Below are 18,987 nucleotides of genomic sequence, written 5' to 3'. Positions count from 1 at the left end.
TCCCTGGAGAAGAGCCTGGCTAAGGAAGGTAACACTTGGGCAGGAGATAACCTCCTGTTTCCAGAACAGAATACTTTGTAGAAAGGGGAGAAAGAATGTAAGAAAGCAAAACTGTGTCCATTGACTTTGGAACAAAATAAAAAGCACATGCGGTAAAGGGTTCAGAGATATGAATGATAAGATAGGAATTTCCCACCAGGAATGATTTTTAGAACAGGGAGAAACAGCGCCTGATGAGTGCTACGTGCTTTATATTCTTCCCCTCGCTTAATCTTTTTAAGCACTGGGCACAGTGGGCATCACTATTATCATCCCATTTTGCAGTCAAGAAAACTGAGGCTCAGAGAGCCAACGTCATTTGTCCAAGCGTCACGTGCCCAGAAGGAGCAAGACCTGATTCTAAACTGAAACCATTACCTGATACTACAGCTGCATTTAAAAATAATTTTACACAAGCACTCATGGCAATGCTGATGTACATTTTTTTTCCAGTTGTATTGAGCTATCGTTGGCATATAACATTGTATTTGTTTTAGGTGAAGACATGATGATTTGACGTATGTATGTATTATAAGTTGTTATTAACAGTAACTATGTTATACTTAACATCCGTCAGCTCACACGGTTCCAAAATGTTTTTCTGGTGTTGAGAACTTTCAAGATCTATTCTCTTAGCTTTCAAGTATATGATACAGTATTGTTAACTTCAGTCACCATGCTGTGTATTATATCCCCAGGACTTACTCATTTTGTAGCCGGAAGTTTATCCCCGCTCACCTACACCTTTCCCATCACCTCTGGCACCATCCTTCTGTTCTCTGTATCTAGAAGTTTGGTTTTTGTAAGATTCCATAGACAACTGAGGTCGTACGATATGTCTCTTTCCCTTTCTGACTTGTAGCACTCAGCATAATGCTCTCAAGGTCCATCCCATATTGTCAGCTGGCAGGATTTCCTTCCTTTTTATGGCTATTACATTCCTTTGTATGGATACACATTTTTTTTTTTATTCATTCACCCATCGATGGACACCTCCATGCTTCCATGCCTTGGCTGTTGTAAATAATGCTGCTGGGGGGAGCAGATAGGTTTTCAAGTTAGCGGTTTTATTTCCTTCAGATGAATACCCAGAAGTGGAATTGCAGGATCATAGGGTAGTTCTCCTTTTACTTTTTTGAGGAACCTCCATACTGTTTTCCAGAGAGTCTGCACTGATCTACTTTCCCACCAACAATGCCCAGGGGTTCCCTCTCCTCCAGATCCTCACCAACACCTGCTATGTTTTGTCTTTTTGCTAATAGCCATTGTGAGGCGATACCTCCTTGTGGTTTTGATTTGCATTTCCCCAGGGATCAGCAACGTTGGGCACCTTTTCATCTATCTGTTGGCCATCTGCACGTTTTCTTTTGAGAAACGTCTGTTCGGGTCCTTTGCCCATTTTTAGTTTGATGCAGTCCCACCTGTTTATTTTTGCTTTTGACGTCTTTGCTTTTGGTGTCATGTTCAAAACAAGTATGGCCATGACCAGTGTCAGGGATCTTACCCCCTATGTTTTCTTCCAGGAATTTTATGTGTTTAGGTCTTTCAGCGTTAAGTCTTTAATCCATTTTGCCCTAACTTTTGGGTCTGCTGTAAGATAGGAGTTCAGTTTCGTTGTTTTGCACGTGTCTGTCCAGTTTGCCCAACACCATTTGTTGAAGAGACGGTCTTTTCTCCATTGCATACTCTTGGCTCCTTTGTCATAAATTAGTTGACCGTATATGTGTGACTTTACTTCTGGGCCCTCTGTTCTGTTTCATTGATCTGTGTGTTTCTTTTAATGCCAGCACCATGTTGCTTTAATTATTATAATTTTGTAATATAGTTTGAAATCAAAGAGGGTGATGCTTGAGCTGTGTTCTCCTTTCTCAAGATGGCTTTAGTTTTTCAGGGTCTTTTGTGGGTCCATACACAGTTTAGGATTGTTTCTTCCACCTTTTGGAATTTTGATAAGGATTGCCTTAAAATCTCTAGATTGCTTTGGATAGTGTGGACATTTTCAGAGTACTTATGCTTCCAGCTGGTGAGCACAGAAGATCTTTTCATTTATTTGTGTCATTTTTGATTTCTTTTATCAGTGTCTTATAGCTTTCAATGTACAGGTCTTATACCTCCTTGGTGTAATTTCTCCCTGAGTGGTGTTTTTTTTTTTTTTTTTTTCTTTTTGATGCGGTCTTGAATGGGACTGTTTTCTTACAGCTGCATGTTTAACCCATGTGGAGATCAGCCTTCCTCCTGGTCCTTCCCTCTCCCTTACCCTCCTGATGGACTGCTTCCCTTGTCTGCCATCGTGCCTTTTCTTTAGGACTCTCATTCTCTCTGTCTACTTAGGTTTTTTTTGCTTGTTTTCCTTCCGTATTTTTTTTTTCTTTCACCAGAGGATGGTGGGGAGGAATGGCTAAAGCAGTTAAATTTCAAGTTAATTGCACTGGAGCCACACAGGTTATTGGGATCCCCAGAGACTACGGAATTCTGCAGTCCAGTTCATATCCCAACACTACTACTGTTTAGCCATGTGACTTCGAACAAGGATGCTTAATTTCTCTGATTCTTGGGTTTGCCACCTATAGAATGGGGATAATAACAACTACACAGAGTTGTTGTGAGAAAATGAGAGATAATAGAGTGGTTTGGGGGTTGACACTATCAGATATGAAAGGAAGAAAGGGCTTCCTGACCTCTCGCCCCCTCAGTGTTACCTCTTGATTCTCTTTTGGTCTTGTTTCAGACCTACCCCTGCCTGCTTTCTCCTTCTCCCTCTTCATCTCGCGCCAGACTCGACCCTGTGTAACTGTTCCAAGGAACAGAAAGTAAGAGAGTGTGCTGAAATGAATCTAAGCTGACTGCTCACGCTTTAGCCAACTTTCAGAAATGCTCCAGCCAATCAGGGAAATGCAAGCTCCGTTTACAATTCCTTCTGAATTCCAAAGAATAGAAACCTCGCCAAATATGCACTGAGGAAGTCCTGCCTCTGATCGTACAAAATACGCTTAGAAATGTACATCTTTGCCTGCGCTCTGCAGACGGATCTTTTAACACCCTGCTTTAAATACTGCTGTCAAGCTCCACGTAAGAACAGAACACCTAAGGAGCTAGCGTGACCTGTGGCCGTATTTAAAAGTTAGAGATTAACCATTCTCACAAAGAGAACAGAATCTTTAAGCAGTGGGAAAAGCAGATTCTTACAGTTACCCACCTGCAACCATGCTTTCTCACCCGTCTGAACCCAAAGCGGAAAGTTTGAGAAAGGTGGGCCTGGGCGGTAAGAGAGGATAGAGGCCTAGGGGGGTGCCCTCACGTGACACTGAATTGGCAGAGCGAGGCTTGGGGCAGCTGGAGGAGAGAGAAGACCCGTCCAAAGCCTTTGTTCCTCCTACGCACAGCGTGCTGGTGGCCCTCTTAGAATGTCCTCAGGGCCACAACCCTTAGAGTGAGTGTTCATAGCAACTGGGCAACCACCTTAATGGGCCAGATCTCCCTTCCTGATTGCGTGCCCGCAGTCCTTGTGCGTGCCTGGGAAAGTTCTGCTGTAATCATTCATTGTCCCTAGTTTCATGATCAAAGTTATCCTTGTTAAACAGCAGATCGGACAGCACAGCACCCTCCCCTCAGTCACGGCCCTCACCCCTCTCTCATGCCTACTTCCCCTCCCACCCACTCCCTCTTCCGCTGTCTTCCCTCAGACCTGCTTTGACTTGGTTCCCATCCACGAGTGACACCCCGACCTGATGTCAGTGAGGATGCCGAGGTCCAGCCTCACAGCCGAGGCCCTTGGCACCCACCTCGGAGCTCTTGTTTGCCTGCTGAGTGTGCATTCTTCCCTTTTGCCTCCCCCTTGTGGATTGTCAAAGCCCACTTGTTTGGGGGCAAGATGTGTGTCATGCTAGGCACGTAGGGAACGGCAGCACCCTCGTTTTGGCAAATAATCCAGGTGTCCACCTTGAGGAGCACAGGTTCTGCATAACCACAGCAGCAGGATCATCGGGTACGCTTTTCTCAGTCATACAGGTTGCACACTGCACAACTCTGGGGGTACCATTCCCATAGGTTACAATACGAGGGGCATCCCCCAGACTTACACAGTTCAGTGGTCGATACTGATGATAAAAATAATACATCTTTTTGTTTATTAAGCTAGGGACCAAGCACTATATTGAGTGTTTTTTATGGAAGACCTCACTTAACCTTTCCATAACTCTCTAACGAAGTAATTAAGTTTTTATCCTCACTTAAAGATGAGGAAACTTGAGGCTCAGATAGATTAATTCATCCAAGTTCATGCATTCAGTAAGTAATAAGGCTGGGATTTGAAGCTTGGAAGCCTGACTTCTGGAACACGTGCTCTGAATCTTTATATTCTTCTCCCTCCCGTGCCAGCATTCATCTGAGGCAAATTATTTTATTTCCTTCTTAATGGCTTGTCTAGCCTCTCACGGAAGCCAGAGTTGGCATAAAGTCCAATTCCCTTTATTGGGTGAGCAACCCCCCCCCCACCTCCTTCAGAACATGGAATGCTTGGTCCACTGGGTTGGCAGTCCGCCCCTAAGCCAGTGGGGTCAGTCTTGATGGTGATAGAGCGTCTCACTGGGCCTCCTTTGTTGGGAGGCCTGGTGCCTACACAGCAGGGAAGAAGCACCCGTGTACCTTCAGGATACCATAAGAGTAGAGCCTGGACTTTTAGATATAAGGCGATGGGGCGCCTGGGTGGCTCAGTCGGTTAAGCATCTGACTTCGGCTCAGGTCACTATCTCGCGGTCCGTGAGTTCGGGCCCCGTGTCGGGCTCTGGGCTGACGGCTCAGAGCCTGGAGCCTGTTTCCGATTCTGTGTCTCCCTCTTTCTCTGCCCCTCCCCCGTTCATGCTGTCTCTCCCTGTCTCAAAAATAAATAAACGTTAAAAAAAATAATAATAATAATAGATACAAGGCGAGACAATTAGAGAAGAGACAAATGCTCTATCCAGACACGAATCCAGGTTTTTAATATCAGCTGCCAACTTGGGGCCAGCTATTGGACCTTTCCAAGCTTGGTTTTACTCACTTTAGAATTATAATGCCCATGAGGCTGTGGGGGGCGGGTGGGGGGATGACTTTTTCATTGTATTGAAAATTATCACGATGATGTTACTTAATAGCATCCTAATGATTTTACTTACTAGTATTATAATCTGACATATGAATTTCCTTATAGCTGCAGAGGTCTCAATCGAGTTTGAATTGGGTGTGGGTTATGCATCTCTTAGCATTAAGGAACAAATTTTCCAGGACTTGCCAGTATTCTTTTGTTCACCTCTACCCAGAGTATTCTCTTCATCCCTAGTGCCTCTGCGTCACAAGGAGGCTGCCCTGCTCCTTCCCTCACCTCGGTCACCTCTGCCCACTCTTCTGGCTACTTCTCAGAAGCCCTCACTGATCACACCTCCCCACCAATAACTGCGTGAGACTACCCTCCTCTCAGCTCTCCTGGCACCCCGAAAATACTCTGCTCTAGAAGTTAGCACTCTGAATTGTGGTTGCCTGATTTCCTTGTCTACAGTATCACCCGTTTGAGGTCAGAGAGTTTGTTCGCCAGAGTTTTCCTCAGCGTTGAGCATAGTACCCAGAGCACTGAACACACTTGTTGAATAAACGCGGACAGCGGGACCAAAAAAAGTTGGAAGGAAGGAAAGAAAGGAAGGAGGGAGGAAGGAAGGCAAGGAGGAGGGAGGGAGGAGGAGGGAGAGAGGCGGGAGGGAAGACATTTATATATCAATACCTTCCTAAGTCCTCAGAATCATGACATTCTAAAATGTCATTTAAAACAGTCAAGCAGACTGTGTTTTTCCTGTAAGAACAGATAGTTTATTTTCTTGCCACACTGCCACGGACACGCTATGCTGTGACATGTCTGGCCTTCGCAGAGCTTCCCACCCCGTGGCTCTTTGGCCCAGTGCAGAGACTTGGACCGTGTGCTCTCATACATATTAGGGTTCCAAGGGCTCTTATTGAGATCAACTGCAGAATGATTCCCAAGTTTACCCCCTTGGCCCAGAAAAGTTAGAAAACGGCAGGCCTCTGGTCAACCTGTTGCAAAGATTTTACGAAGTTTGCAATAGGGTGTGTGGACAAGGGCCAGATATTAACTCTATATGATTCCTTCCCTCGTTACTTTGCTCAAGAAATCTTTACCCGGCACCTACCAAACGCTGGGGTCTGGGCATCGGGGATGCAGTAGGGACAGCGACATCGCTGTGGGGGATTGCCTGACCGGTGGGAGAGACGGAAAGCGAGCAAACAAACATGTTCCGTGAAGTTGCCGAGTGTGAACCGTGCTGTGACGGAAAGAAGCAAGGCACTGAGATACAGACAAAGAATGACAGGCCAGTCCTACCTGCTTTAGGGTGGTCGGAGGTGAAGGGCAGGGGAAGATGATTCCAGGTGGAAGGAAGAGGACAGGGTCCAGCCCAGACAAAAGTGCAGCATGGCGGGAGCAGAGCAAGTGAAGGACCAGAAGGCTGAAACAAGACTGGACCCGCGGGAGCGCCCAGATTAGGATTCGTAGGCCAGGGCCAGGGTTTGGGTTCTCCCCCAAGCAGTGTAGGAGGCTAGCAAGCGCCTTGGTGACCTGGCCCCTGCCCGCCTTCGGAAAATCCCATCTCGATTCGAACCGAGTCTCAGCCCCAAACTGCGGTGGTCGGTCCCCAGCCCGGCTTCCCCACGACATTCGCCTCCAGCCTCCATGCACGCTGAGCCCTGTCCTGAGAATGTCCCCTTCTCCTCCTTGCCTGGCTAACCCATCTCTTCGTCCACTGCTTGGGCACCCCTTTCGGCACCATGGGAATTCTAGACCCTCGCCCTTACTCCTCTCTTGCTGTCACAGTTGTGGGACACCTTGGTGGCTTCTTTTCGCCATCCTGCTCTGTTACGAAACCCACACCTGCTCCTCTGGCCATACGAGGCATCCCTAAGTGTTGAATGCCGATGGTCACCAGGAAGCCGGCTGTCCTGGCATATGGACAGCAAGCTGGGAGTAGCAGCCACCTGGGTGTCATAACAGAGAGGGAACATGAGTAGGAAGATGTCAGGTCTGTATCCCAGGGCCCAGCACAGAACTCGGTCCCCCTGCACATATTGGTTGAATGAGTGAATAACTTGGAAGTTATCAAATATCTCCATAGTCCTATTTCTGCCTTCTTCCCTTATAAATATACTGTTTGGGGGCAAGAATGTCCCAACTCCACACACCTGACTTTAAAATGAGCTTTGAGAAAGAACCCATTAGTAATTTGAAGACTGCTTTTTTTTCTTTTTTAATTTAAAGCATCGTTAGAAATTGATTCGTAATTACTGTGCCTTACCACATAAAACTCTGCAGAGTATACACAAAACACTGTGCCATCAAGGTCCCCACTTGTTGTGTCACTCGTCTGTCCACACGCTGTCTGACAATGGTAGTCTTGCATTGGAAACGACTTTGTCCGTGAACAAAATCGACAGCCTTAAAAGGTAGAGCATGTAAATATGAAATGATTTTTTTTTTTTTTTTCCTCCCCATGGTTAGGGCATCTCATGAAAAAGTGTAAAGCAACTTCATTACCATGTTTAAGGAAAGGCAGTTTCTACTCCCTGCGTTAAAGGACCCTCTTTAGACCATTACCCTGTGGCCCACCTACCTGGTTAAACAAAATAGTACCTTAAAAGTTTACGGTAGCTCTTCCTCACTCTCAAATGTCGACAGCTATTTTCCTCCTGTTAATCTCAGCACATTTAAAGGCATATGTAGCCTGCGGGGCGATGAGCAAGCTACCCAGTTTAGTGCAGCCCTGTGACCCGTGGCTTGATGAATTATAGTTATTTCTCAGCGCTGTAACGAGAGTCGAGAAAACCTTTTGGAAGTGCAAATGAGGCTAGTTGAACTTTCTGGCTGTTTTTAGAACATAGAACATAGAACATAGAAAGAGTCCTTAATTCTGGGTTTGGTGGGCAGTGATATTCCCAAAAGCTGATAAAATTCAGGAGCTTGGGTGGGTTTGCTTTCTGTGCCCCCAGCCCCCGTGCTCTAGTTAGGACCCCAGGAGAAAAGCCTTGCCAGGTGACTTTCAGAGCTGCTGTTGACTAATTCCAACGCCCTGGACGAGTCACTTATTTACCTAGCTTAATTTTTCTAAAAGCAATGTTCATAAGGTCTCCCAACTAACTCCCTTCTCCACCGTCGGCAAAAGAGTTTTCATGGCAGTTAACCTTTCCTGGACACCGAGGCAGAAGCCCTTAAAAAGCAAATATGTGTCTAGAAGTCCTTGCATTTCTATTGAAACTGTTACTTATTGACACAGATTAGAGCCCGAGGGATTAATGAAGAAGACACTGGAAGGTTTAGTCCAGTTTGGGCCACTCGGTAATCAGGATCTGAGTCACCTAAGTCCTGATTTTCTAAGGAATTACTTTTTCTCCAGGCAGTTAAGTGTTTCTTCTGCATTTGTATACACATCACAGATTAACCACGGCTTTGTTTTGCTTTCGAACATTCAGTGGCTCTGTAACTCATTTGGGATTTTGTGTGTGTGTGTGTGTGTGTGTGTGTGTGTGTGAATAAACAAAAGTGTTATTACTTCACACTAGTACCCAGGACACTCCAGAGGAACAGAAAACCCCAAGCTAGGGTTGACCTAGGGAACCGGGCTCAACCAGCCTCCCAGACCCTTTGAAGTGATTTGCTCATCTGCACTCATCACCTCAGAGAACTTTCAATTCATATTTGTGCCCCAGAAAAATTCAAATGACTCCACATTCTAGACGTGGAGGTTCGCTTCCAAGCAGCAGAAGCTATGAGTTAAGTTTGCAAATGATAAGGGGTTAGCAGGACACATCGCATATCCGTTTTACTTCCTAAAAGAACAAAGTGGCTCACAAAAGGCACGGGGTATCCCAGATGACCCAGCATTTCTACTCCTGGGGTACACCCCGAAGAATTGAAATCACATGTTCAAACTTGGACGTGAGTGTTCATAGCACCATTCATAATGGCCACGAGGTGGAAACAACCCAATGTCCGTTGTCTTTGAGTGACCACAATGTGGTATAGCCACACAACAGACGGTTATTCAGCCACAGAAAGGAAGAAAGTACAGATACATGCTACAACACGGATTGACCTTGAAAGCAGCAGGCTGAGTGAAGAAGCCAGTCACAAAAGGCTGCGTATTGTATGATGCCATTCATATGAAACAGCCAGAACAGGCAAACCCGTATAGAGAGCAGCTTGGTGGTTGCACGGGCTGGGGCTGGGGGTGGGGGAGGGGGGGTGGGCGGGCGGTTGGGGAAGCAAGGAGTGACTGTTTCATGGGTACAGCGTTTCCTTTTCGGGTGATGAAAATGTTCTGGAAGCACATAGGGATGACGATCTTACGACGTTGCAGATGATTAAATGCCACTGAATTGTACACTTTAAAATGATTGAAATGATCAATGTTAGGTTAGGTTAGGTGTATTTTACTGCCAAAAAAGCAAGGCACAAGACATATCTGCAAAGACTTTTCAGAGTCAGACTGGAGTCCAAACTGAAATGCCTGTGGGACAAGACAGGTAATAAAAGGGAAAGAGGTGTGAGAGGAGAAAAAGATAGGTGGGGGTCCATGGGTCTCCCTAAATAGACTTAAAAAAATTTTTTTATGTTTATTTATTTTTGAAAGAGAGAGAGAGAGAGAGTGCAAGCGAGCAAGTGGGGGAGGGGCAGAGAGAGAGGGAGACACATAATCGGAAGCAGCTCCAGGCTCGGAGCTGTCAGCACAGAGCCCGACGCGGGGCTTGAACCCACGAACCACAAGGCAATGACCTGAGCCGAAGTTGGGTGCTTAACCGACGGAGCCACCCCGGCGCCCCCTAAATAGACTTTTGAGAAGAGAAAGTTTAAAAGATACCATGCTACCCACAACTCTCGGTTGTTGTTAATGAGTTAGCTAAGGCCCAGGGGCTATAGGACGCGTAATCCCTGGTATAAAGGAAACACGAGTCCCCAGATTAGCTCACCGTGGATCTCCAAGGTGGTTTACAGTCTTGAAATGCTGGGACACAATAGATGCTTGAGATAGGACGGGCTTTGGGAAACCTTTAGCACACAGATAACCAGGTTAAACTTCAAAGGTGGGTGTGCTGTTGGTTAAAGCGAAAAAGATAGGGAGCTTGCGGACAGCATAGAGAGGGTCCTGGAACAGCACGCACTGCTTGCTCTGTTTTCCTCACTTGGTGGATGGGAATAAAAAGATGTGTCCCATCTACCTCACAAAGAGTTGTTTGATCCGGGACAAGGCATTTCGGCTACGTCCCAGTTTCTCCATCTGAAAAATGGAGACTGCAGTAATCTTTAAGTCTTAGCTGTCTCTGTCCTCAACGTCTGTCTTTGCTGCTAAAATATAAGCTCCTCTCTGAGGGCTGTGCGGCGCGTGTCCGTTCTTGTTGACCCAGGACCCATCACAGGCCCTGATGCTAGGAACTTGGTGAATATTTCCCGAGTGAATGAGGGATGAGAGCCCTTCATCCTGGAGGAGAAAACGCAGTCAGTTGGGGGTAGGAGAGGGGGGTGATGGGGAAGGTGTCACAGTAAAGCAAAGCCTCTCAAGTCCCGGAAAGGGGATGATTGGGGAGAAATGAAATTTGTCCTTCATGCTCCCCTGGAGTCCACAACTAGGACACGAGGCTGCGGTCTGCAAATTGGTGTGTGTAGTCGTAAGATAAAATGGGCCACCTGGACACGTAACAACTTCCCTGACTCTCGAGGTATTTAGACACCGTTCGATAATCATTTAGCTGTAAGTTTTAAAGAGAGTCCATGTTTGCGTGAGTAAAGCCGTCAAGCCGTAAGGTCCTTTCCAAACCTGACATCCGTTCATTCATGCTTCCATTCCTTCCCTCCAGTAGCCACTTATCAAACACTTATCGCTGTGCCAGGAACAGTGTTGGGAATAAGTGGGATAAGACAATGAGTCCTCTGATCATGCCTCCCCTCAGAGGCCTCACATTCCTAAAGGTTAGACAAGACAGGAAAATAAGTCACCACAAAAACAGCATATAATAAGCCATTTATTAGCTTTCCTTATCAATACCTGTTCTGTCTGTCACGAACAGTGCACCAAGACGTGTGGCGAGGGCTCCAGGTACCGCAAGGTGTTGTGTATGGATGTGGACAAAGGCACTGAGGTTCACGGCCTACGCTGCGACACGAGCAAGCGGCCTGCGGACCGAGAGAGCTGTAGTTTGCAGCCCTGCGAGTATGTCTGGATCACAGGAGAATGGTCAGAGGTACGTCCCGGGGATTCTGTAACCGCCTTCAGGACAGCGATGGCCTGAAGGCAACAGAGTGACCTCTGGGTAGGAACGGGGGAGACTGGGACCCACCTGCCAGTTCCACCTGCTGGGGCTAGACCCCTCCCCCCATGTGCAAGGTAGGAGGATGCCTGAGATGATCTCTCGGTTCCCCTCAGTCCTGTGATTCCCCTTGATGTCCTGTTGGTATGATAAAGGAGGAATTATCACAGGGCCTGCTAGTTCATGTGATGCCTGTTGGTGTCTGAAGAGAGTTAACATAAGAAGATGCCCTTCGCGTCGGGGAGACAACAGGGAATGGCAGAGACTGTGACAAACGAGCACGTCCCGTGTGATGGGAGCAGGCTCCCTCCCTCCCCAGCAGAGGCCATGCAGAAATGTGGGTCCGGTGGTACCAGACCTGAGTTTTCAAGGAGGACAAAAATCTGAACTTTTATGTGGGGGTCTCCTAACTTTAAAACGTGGACTCCAATTTTTATTTGAAAACGTTATGTGGGGCGAAGCAAATGCTTCCGTGGGCCAGATACGGGCTGCCTCTTTGACAACCTCTGAAACAGAGGAACCAAATGATTTTCCAAAGTATTCAAGGGATCAATTTTTTTCTTCTCTTCTTTTGCCCACAATGCCTAATCTAGAAACTTTTTATTATTAATAGACCAAACACGATCACATTGTTTTCAGACCTCGTAACGCTTCCTAAATTTATTCATTTAAATTCAAGTTAGTTGATGTACAGTGTAGTCTTGATTTCAGGAGTAGAATTTGTGATTCATCCCTTACATATGGCCCCCAGGGCTCATCCCAACAAGTGGCCTCCCTAATGCCCGTCCTCCATCTAGCCCATGCCCCACCCACCTCCCCTCCAGCAGCCCCTCAGTTTGTTCTCTGTATTTAAGAGTCTCTTATGGTTTACTTCCTTCTCTGCCTCATAATATTTTCAAAGACTGAAAGACCTCTAACATCCAAACCAGTTGTCATTTGCCCAAAAGGAGTTAGAGGTTTCGGAATTACCTGGGCTCATAGCAAAGTTTCACAGGGCAGTGGTCTCACATTTTCAGTAGGAGGAATATTTGCATGCAGATGATATGTGTGTTGGGTGGTGAATGCTTCCTTCACTGTAGCTGGCCTAGAGTCCTTTCTAACTATGTCTCCCCATCCTTCTTCTCTTTGCTCCATTGATTTTTGCCTCCCCTTCCTCACCCAGGGGACATCTGGCAATGTCTGGAGACATTTTTGGTTGTCACAAGTGGAGGAAGTGGGATGCTATCGGCATCTAGTGGGTAGAGGTCAGGGATGCTGCTAAATCTCCTAGAGTATGTGGGACAGCCCTCCCCCACCCAGCCACCCCTCCTCCCCCCACACACACAACAGAGAGCTATCTGGCCCAGATGGCCATGGTGCTGAAGTTGAGAAACCCTCCTTTACCCCGACTCTGCATGTTCTCCGACTCTTAAAGAGTGGAAGGGAGATGTGGTCCAAATCATTAGGAAGTACATTTACCATTGGCTAGCCAGGAACCTGGGAGTCCAGATGCTTGCTCAAAATAGTCCTTGACTTTGGGTTTGAGGCATAGGTTCCAAACCATCCAGATTCCAAGGAGGGTCTGGGGGAAGGCGTCTGGGGAGGGCTCCTCTCTTCTCTTCAACTCACTTCTCCCTGGTCCTCGTCAGGTGTGGTCCATAACTTCTGGTTCTCAGGTCCGTAACTGCCTGGTTCCCCACCAGGCAGGGAAAGCCTCTCTCGCTCCTCAGGCCTCTGTCCCTCTCTGCCTCCTGGAGGCCTCCTCTTATTAGTTTCTGGCTTACTTCTTGGTCGTTCATCTCTCTGGAGTTTCTACACTTATCACACTGCAAACATTGGCCTCTTCACTTTTCATCTTTGCCAGTCTTTTGTGTGTTGTTATTATTATGCTAAAAGAATTGCGATCTAAGACTGAGTCATGTGACTCCTATAGCTTTATTTTAACCTTAATCTTAACCCTCAACAGATGAGACTTGGAGAAGATCCAAATCTTCTCCAAAAAAAAGTCTTCGGTATTTCTGCAAATTCTCAAGTGTATCATGGATTAAAAACTCTGGAAACTTATAGCAAAGTGGAGAAGGGTTGGAGATAGGACCTCACATGGATGGATGCAAGGGCCACTGGACCAGAAATCCCTCTAGAAAAGCTTCTGAAAAAGTTCAAGAGCCACAGCAAGCCATGCCTTCTCTCTAGGACCTCTGTCCCCTGGAGAGTTGAGTGCCTTTCTCTGAGCTCTCTTTGAATTTGAGCGGGCCTGGGCCAGATGGGAAAAGAGCACCCCATCACCCCTGGCTCATCATGCATTTCTCCGCTTAGGCCTGAAGTGCATCATTAATGCAAGGAGCACACATTCTTACCATTTCATCCTGCTTTACTGTTATTTTCACATTAGAAAAGTAATATATGCTCATAATGAATCAAGCACATGACCCCCCAGGGCATGGAGAGTCAAGAGTAAGAGCTTCCCTGCCTCCCTCCTCCCCGCCAGTCCCCCTCCTCCCTCCCAGCCTAGACAGACCCAGCATTGGCCACACACGAAACACCCCAGACCAACCTCGCCCTCCCCGGGCCTGGCCTCTGCTGGCTCTTCAAGCATTTGAACAGTGGCGAAGAAGGAAGAAACATGCGCAACATTTCCAGGTCTCGAGCCATCTGAAAAGGAAGGACCAGGGATGCTCCATGTGCCTCTGGCTGGGCCTGTCACCCTCCTGCCTCCAGGACCTCTTCAAGAGGTATCTTCTCCCTGGAGACGAATGCCACGTGGCTGAAAGCACCAGCTCAGGAGATGTTAGGAAAGAATGACACTGTGGCTTTTAATAGCTAGTGAGACCTCATGGATGCGCCCCCTGGAAAAAGCAGACCACACCACTTGCTGCGAACTGGGTCGGGGGTTCATCCAGGACGCCTCCGGCAACCTTTGGTCTAGAGAATCCTGATCCTCTCACTTAATTTTATGTGACACCTTCCCAGGGGATGGCCGGTTATCTGATCACATTGTCTAAAAAACACCATCAAAACTAAATTCACTACAATGCACTTTTATTTTCTAAATATATTGTATCAAGTACTTAACGTGGGAGGTTGAACCTACTTCAACATGGCGTCAATAACCAATTAGGTGTCTCATCACAGGAAGGATCTTGGACGCTAGTAAGACGTCCTCTCTTTCTCCTTTTGTGTGTTGTTTGTATATTTGTAAATGCTGTGTAATGATGGTCAACAGGTAAAGTGACTGCCTGATCTGGTTAGATAGGCGAAGAGATAGGAGAGCAGAAGGGTGGCATTATCAGTCCAGATGTATGGGCAGGGAGAGCAAAGAGAGAAGGAGATTGAGTGCGGGGCAGACGGGAAAGCAAAACGGACAGAGCAGGAAAGAAAAACTGTGCCCAAGTCCCCTTTTGGCTAAGTGCTTGGGTTTCACCTGTAACTCAGGGGAGATGTGACACGCCCTCCTCCCTTCCCCCGTGGCCACATCTCTGGTTTGGAGAAGCATGTGCAGTGGGGCTATGGGGAGTGTCTAAATGGAACCAGGGACAGCTGGAGCCTCCTCCCCTCCTCCCCTCCTCCCCTTGAAATCCAAAGCAAGGGCTCAGGGCGCCCCGTCCCGCAGCGGGGCCCACACTAGATCCCCGAAGGCGACTTTTAGGGTTGTCTGTCTGCAGTGCGCTCGGGGCCTGCCGCTTGCAATGCACAAACAAGCTAATAAAGTGAGAGCTCTCTGCAGCGTCGTCCGGGGTCAACGTTGGATGTGGGGGTCAGGGGCCTATTGTGGGCTGCCCCCAGGCGCTGCTCCAGCCTCTCCTCCCACCCCCTGTTTTCCCAGTGCTCAGTGACCTGTGGAAAGGGCTACAGACAAAGGCTCGTCTCCTGTAGCGAGATTTACACCGGGAAGGAGAATTATGAGTACAGCTACCAAACGGCCGTCAACTGCCCGGGCACTCAGCCCCCCAGCGTCCATCCGTGCTACCTGAGGGAGTGCCCTGTGTCGGCCAGCTGGAGAGTCGGCAACTGGGGCAGCGTAAGTAGACTGCTGGGTGATCAAATGGGAAAGCTTTGGGATCCCAGACTTCATCTTAGACATGTCCTGCCTCGGCCGTCCCAAGGGATCCTCCTTCCGGGAGGGATGCTGGGAAGACACTGGCGTTAGCACCTCGAGGTGGGCTGATGGGAAGAGAAGGTCCTCTTCTCGTTCGGCAGGGTGGCCAAACCCAGAGCTTAGGGCACGGGCTCCGAAGCCAGACGCCCGCCCTGGGAATCCTGGCCCTCCTACTTGCCAGTTGAATGAGAGTTGCAACACTTCTGTGTCTCTGTTTCCTCATCTGCAAAATGGGTGGTGGTGAAGAAGGGACGAGTTAATATGTAAACAGCTCATAGATCATAATAGCACACTTCACCTTACGCGTATTTTACCACGATGTTTTTCCACACCAGCTCCCGGAACTCTGTCACCTAGTAAGAGTTACAGAAGAGTTCGTTGTTGCTTCCACGGTTAGGAAGTCAGCAGACTCTAGTCCCTCTTCAACGGGAGTATTTCACTGCATTAGGCGTACAATAAGCGAGAACATTTAAAATTGCGACTGTCCTTGGAGTATTGCCACCACCCCCTGGCTCCTGCCTACTAAGTTCTCAGTGTGGCCAAGTGATGAGACAAAGTACAGGATCGGTTGAAAGGGGTTAGGGTTTGAATCCTGGCTCTACCATGACCTTGAACAAGTTTCTTTTTTTTTTTTTTTTTTCAACGTTTATTTATTTTTGGGACAGAGAGAGACAGAGCATGAACGGGGGAGGGGCAGAGAGAGAGGGAGACACAGAATCGGAAACAGGCTCCAGGCTCTGAGCCATCAGCCCAGAGCCCGACGCGGGGCTCGAACTCACGGACCGCGAGATCGTGACCTGGCTGAAGTCGGATGCTTAACCGACTGCGCCACCCAGGCGCCCCTCCTTGAACAAGTTTCTTGACATTTGGGCCCCAATCTCCTCTCTGTAAAAATAGAATAATGGGAGTACTATCTCAGAAAATTTTTGTAAGGTTTAAATGAGAAAATTATATATCGTATATATATGTCATATATATAAGCATATATGTTATGCATGTAAATATAAATACACAGGTAAGATACACGCATATATGAACATGGATGTATAATGCTTAGCACAGAGACTGCTCCACTGTAAGTGTTGCACATACATCAGCACTTGTTTTCAGCAGCCTAGGGTCTGAAATGACACCTCGGACGTGGAGCTGTGAGCCCCGCGTCACTAGACCCCAAGCCTCCCGGGTTCCGGGGCTGCATCACTGACTGTGGTCTGCCTTCCAGTGCTCAGTGTCCTGTGGTGTGGGAGTGACACACAGATCTGTGCAGTGTTTAACCAACGAGGACCAGCCCAGCCACTTATGCCCTGCCGACCTGAAGCCAGAAGAAAGGAAAACTTGTCACAATATCTATAACTGTAAGTGGGCCAGCTGAAGCCCTTTCTCCGGAGCTCGAAGACCAGGGTTTCCTTGTTCGTTTGCCCACCCTCATTGGAAATAGAGAATTTATAAGATAAATATATAGTGCTGGGGATGAAATGCACAGCGTGAAAACCATGGTCAACACTGCCGTGTGCTACGTTTGGAAGTCGCGAAGAGAGTAGATCCTAAAAGTTCTCATCAAAAAGAAAAAAAAAACATTTTTATACATCTATCTGTTGGAAATGATGGATGTTAACTAAACTTAGTGTAACTATGCACAAACTGTAGGAGTCAAGCCACTATGCTCTACGCCTTAAATCTATACACTGCTATAGGTCAGTTACCTCTCCATGAAACTCAGAGAAAAAAAAAAACATTTACCCCCAAAAAGGGAAAGAATTTATTCTAAGGAAATTATGCCCCCCCCCCCCCGCCTTTTCAAGCTGCAAAGTATTAGTGTGAACAGTATCATTCATTCCCCAGGCAGACAGCGGGGGGATCCGGGAGCATCACACTCCATTTGTACATTTTGTGGTTTCTAGGTGAGTTACCCCAGAACTGCAAGGAGGTAAAGAGACTGAAAGGTGCCACTGAAGATGGTGAATACTTTCTGCTTATCGCGGGAAAGCTCCTGAAGGTGAACGATGGATATCAGTCATTATTTCTAGAATGATTGGAGAGTGAGTCGCCCTGGGTCCCCTGGTCTCACCTCTGACTGCTCTTCCTAGGTTATCTCTGGCCTCTCTTTCAGATATTCTGTGCAGGGATGCAGTCTGACCACCCCAAAGAGTTCATAACCCTGGTCCACGGTGACTCAGAGAACTTCTCCGAGGTATACGGGCACAGGTAGGAGCGTTCGGGCTCGGAAGGGCACAGACAGCTGGAGATGACCCGGAAGTAGCTGCCATCCTCACCAGAACATTCTCTCTGTGACGTAGGCTGCACAACCCAACCGAATGTCCCTACAACGGGAGCCGACGGGATGACTGCCAGTGTCGGAAGGACTACACGGCAGCTGGGTTTTCCAGCTTCCAGAAAATCAGAATAGACCTGACCACGATGCAGATAATAAGTAAGTCCGGTAGAATGTCACAGAGAAGGGGACGTGCTCATTCCTCTCCCCATTCAGCCAGCGCACTGCACTCCACACACTGGCCGGGGGCAAGGCTCTGAGATGCTGCGGGGGAACAAGATGGGTTGCCTTGCCATCCAGCGACGACAGCTGGGGTCCAAGCTGCATGAGGGCGGGGTTGGCTCCTTTCTGTTTTACTGCTGTATAGCCAGTCCCCGGAAGGTGCCTTGCCCAGGGCGGAGCTCCCGTGAGATTTGTGAGAAACGAATGCATGGAGTAGGTGAAGGCCACTAAAAGGGGACCACTGCAGTGGGGGGGGGAGTCAGGATGGCATCCCCCAAAATATGACACTGAACCTGACATCTTAAGGTCAACTAGCAGTTAGCCAGGCACAGGGTATCGGCGTGGGGAAAGGAAGGGTAGTAGCAGAAGCTTTGAAGGGAGAAGACAGAGCAGCTGCATGCCTTAAAGAGATTCTCATGGAATCTTCCATTCCCCCAACCGCCTCCCCCTTGCACAGTGCACACACATGCAGGGGCACACAGCTAATTTTATCCAGTTGTCGATTTACAGAAGAGAAGAGGACCACGGGCTTGCCTCTTGTAACCAGCCTCCGCGCGAGCTGATTTCATCCTGCAGCCAATGCTGCCTTTTCGTAGGGACGTTAATCATAGGCATGGTTGTAGATAGCTGAACGATCCAAACGTGTTCCCTCGAATAGAGGAAAAACAGAAATAATGAATAATTTTTCCTCATTACCCTTGCTCCCGTAATATTGTATCGCTTTCCCCTCGAGGTGGATGAAACTTGATTTGTACCAAGCTACTTTTTATCGCCTTCCGCGAGCCTGATGGGGGCTCAAGGCAGAGAGTCTGCAGTTTTTCCGCTTAGAAAAACACTCCAGCTGCGACTCGGGGCTTCGGTGTGCTGTGGCCACAAGGGCCCCTCTCTTTGCGGGACAGGGAGCTCAGACTTCCTTCCCACTGGAGCTCGGTTAACTGTAGAAAGATGAAGGGCTCTTGCTGTTCCCAAAAGGCAAGGCGGAGAGGTAAAAGCGGCCTCTCCTTCCACCAGCGATGGCTTTTGCGAGATCTTTGCTTCGACT

At 47.9% G+C, this 18,987-nt stretch overlaps 1 protein-coding gene across 3 annotated transcripts in view; it reads left to right on the top strand.

Moving 5' to 3' along the window:
• ADAMTS9 (ADAM metallopeptidase with thrombospondin type 1 motif 9) overlaps positions 1-18,987 on the top strand; it is a 162,711-nt gene that overhangs the window by 124,746 nt on the left and 18,978 nt on the right. For all 3 annotated transcript variants that reach the window (XM_045493434.1, XM_045493432.1, XM_045493433.1), the window contains 6 exons: positions 11,137-11,310; positions 15,179-15,373; positions 16,674-16,806; positions 17,353-17,447; positions 17,562-17,656; positions 17,749-17,882. In XM_045493434.1, the coding sequence (XP_045349390.1) occupies positions 11,137-11,310; positions 15,179-15,373; positions 16,674-16,806; positions 17,353-17,447; positions 17,562-17,656; positions 17,749-17,882 (826 nt within the window). The remainder of the gene's footprint in view (positions 1-11,136; positions 11,311-15,178; positions 15,374-16,673; positions 16,807-17,352; positions 17,448-17,561; positions 17,657-17,748; positions 17,883-18,987) is intronic.

Source organism: Leopardus geoffroyi, chromosome A2 (assembly GCF_018350155.1).
Source record: "Leopardus geoffroyi isolate Oge1 chromosome A2, O.geoffroyi_Oge1_pat1.0, whole genome shotgun sequence".
NCBI classification, from domain to species: Eukaryota; Metazoa; Chordata; class Mammalia; order Carnivora; family Felidae; genus Leopardus; species Leopardus geoffroyi.
The sequence above is the reverse complement of the archived record's forward strand: the minus strand, read 5'-3'. Positions and strand labels throughout refer to the sequence as shown.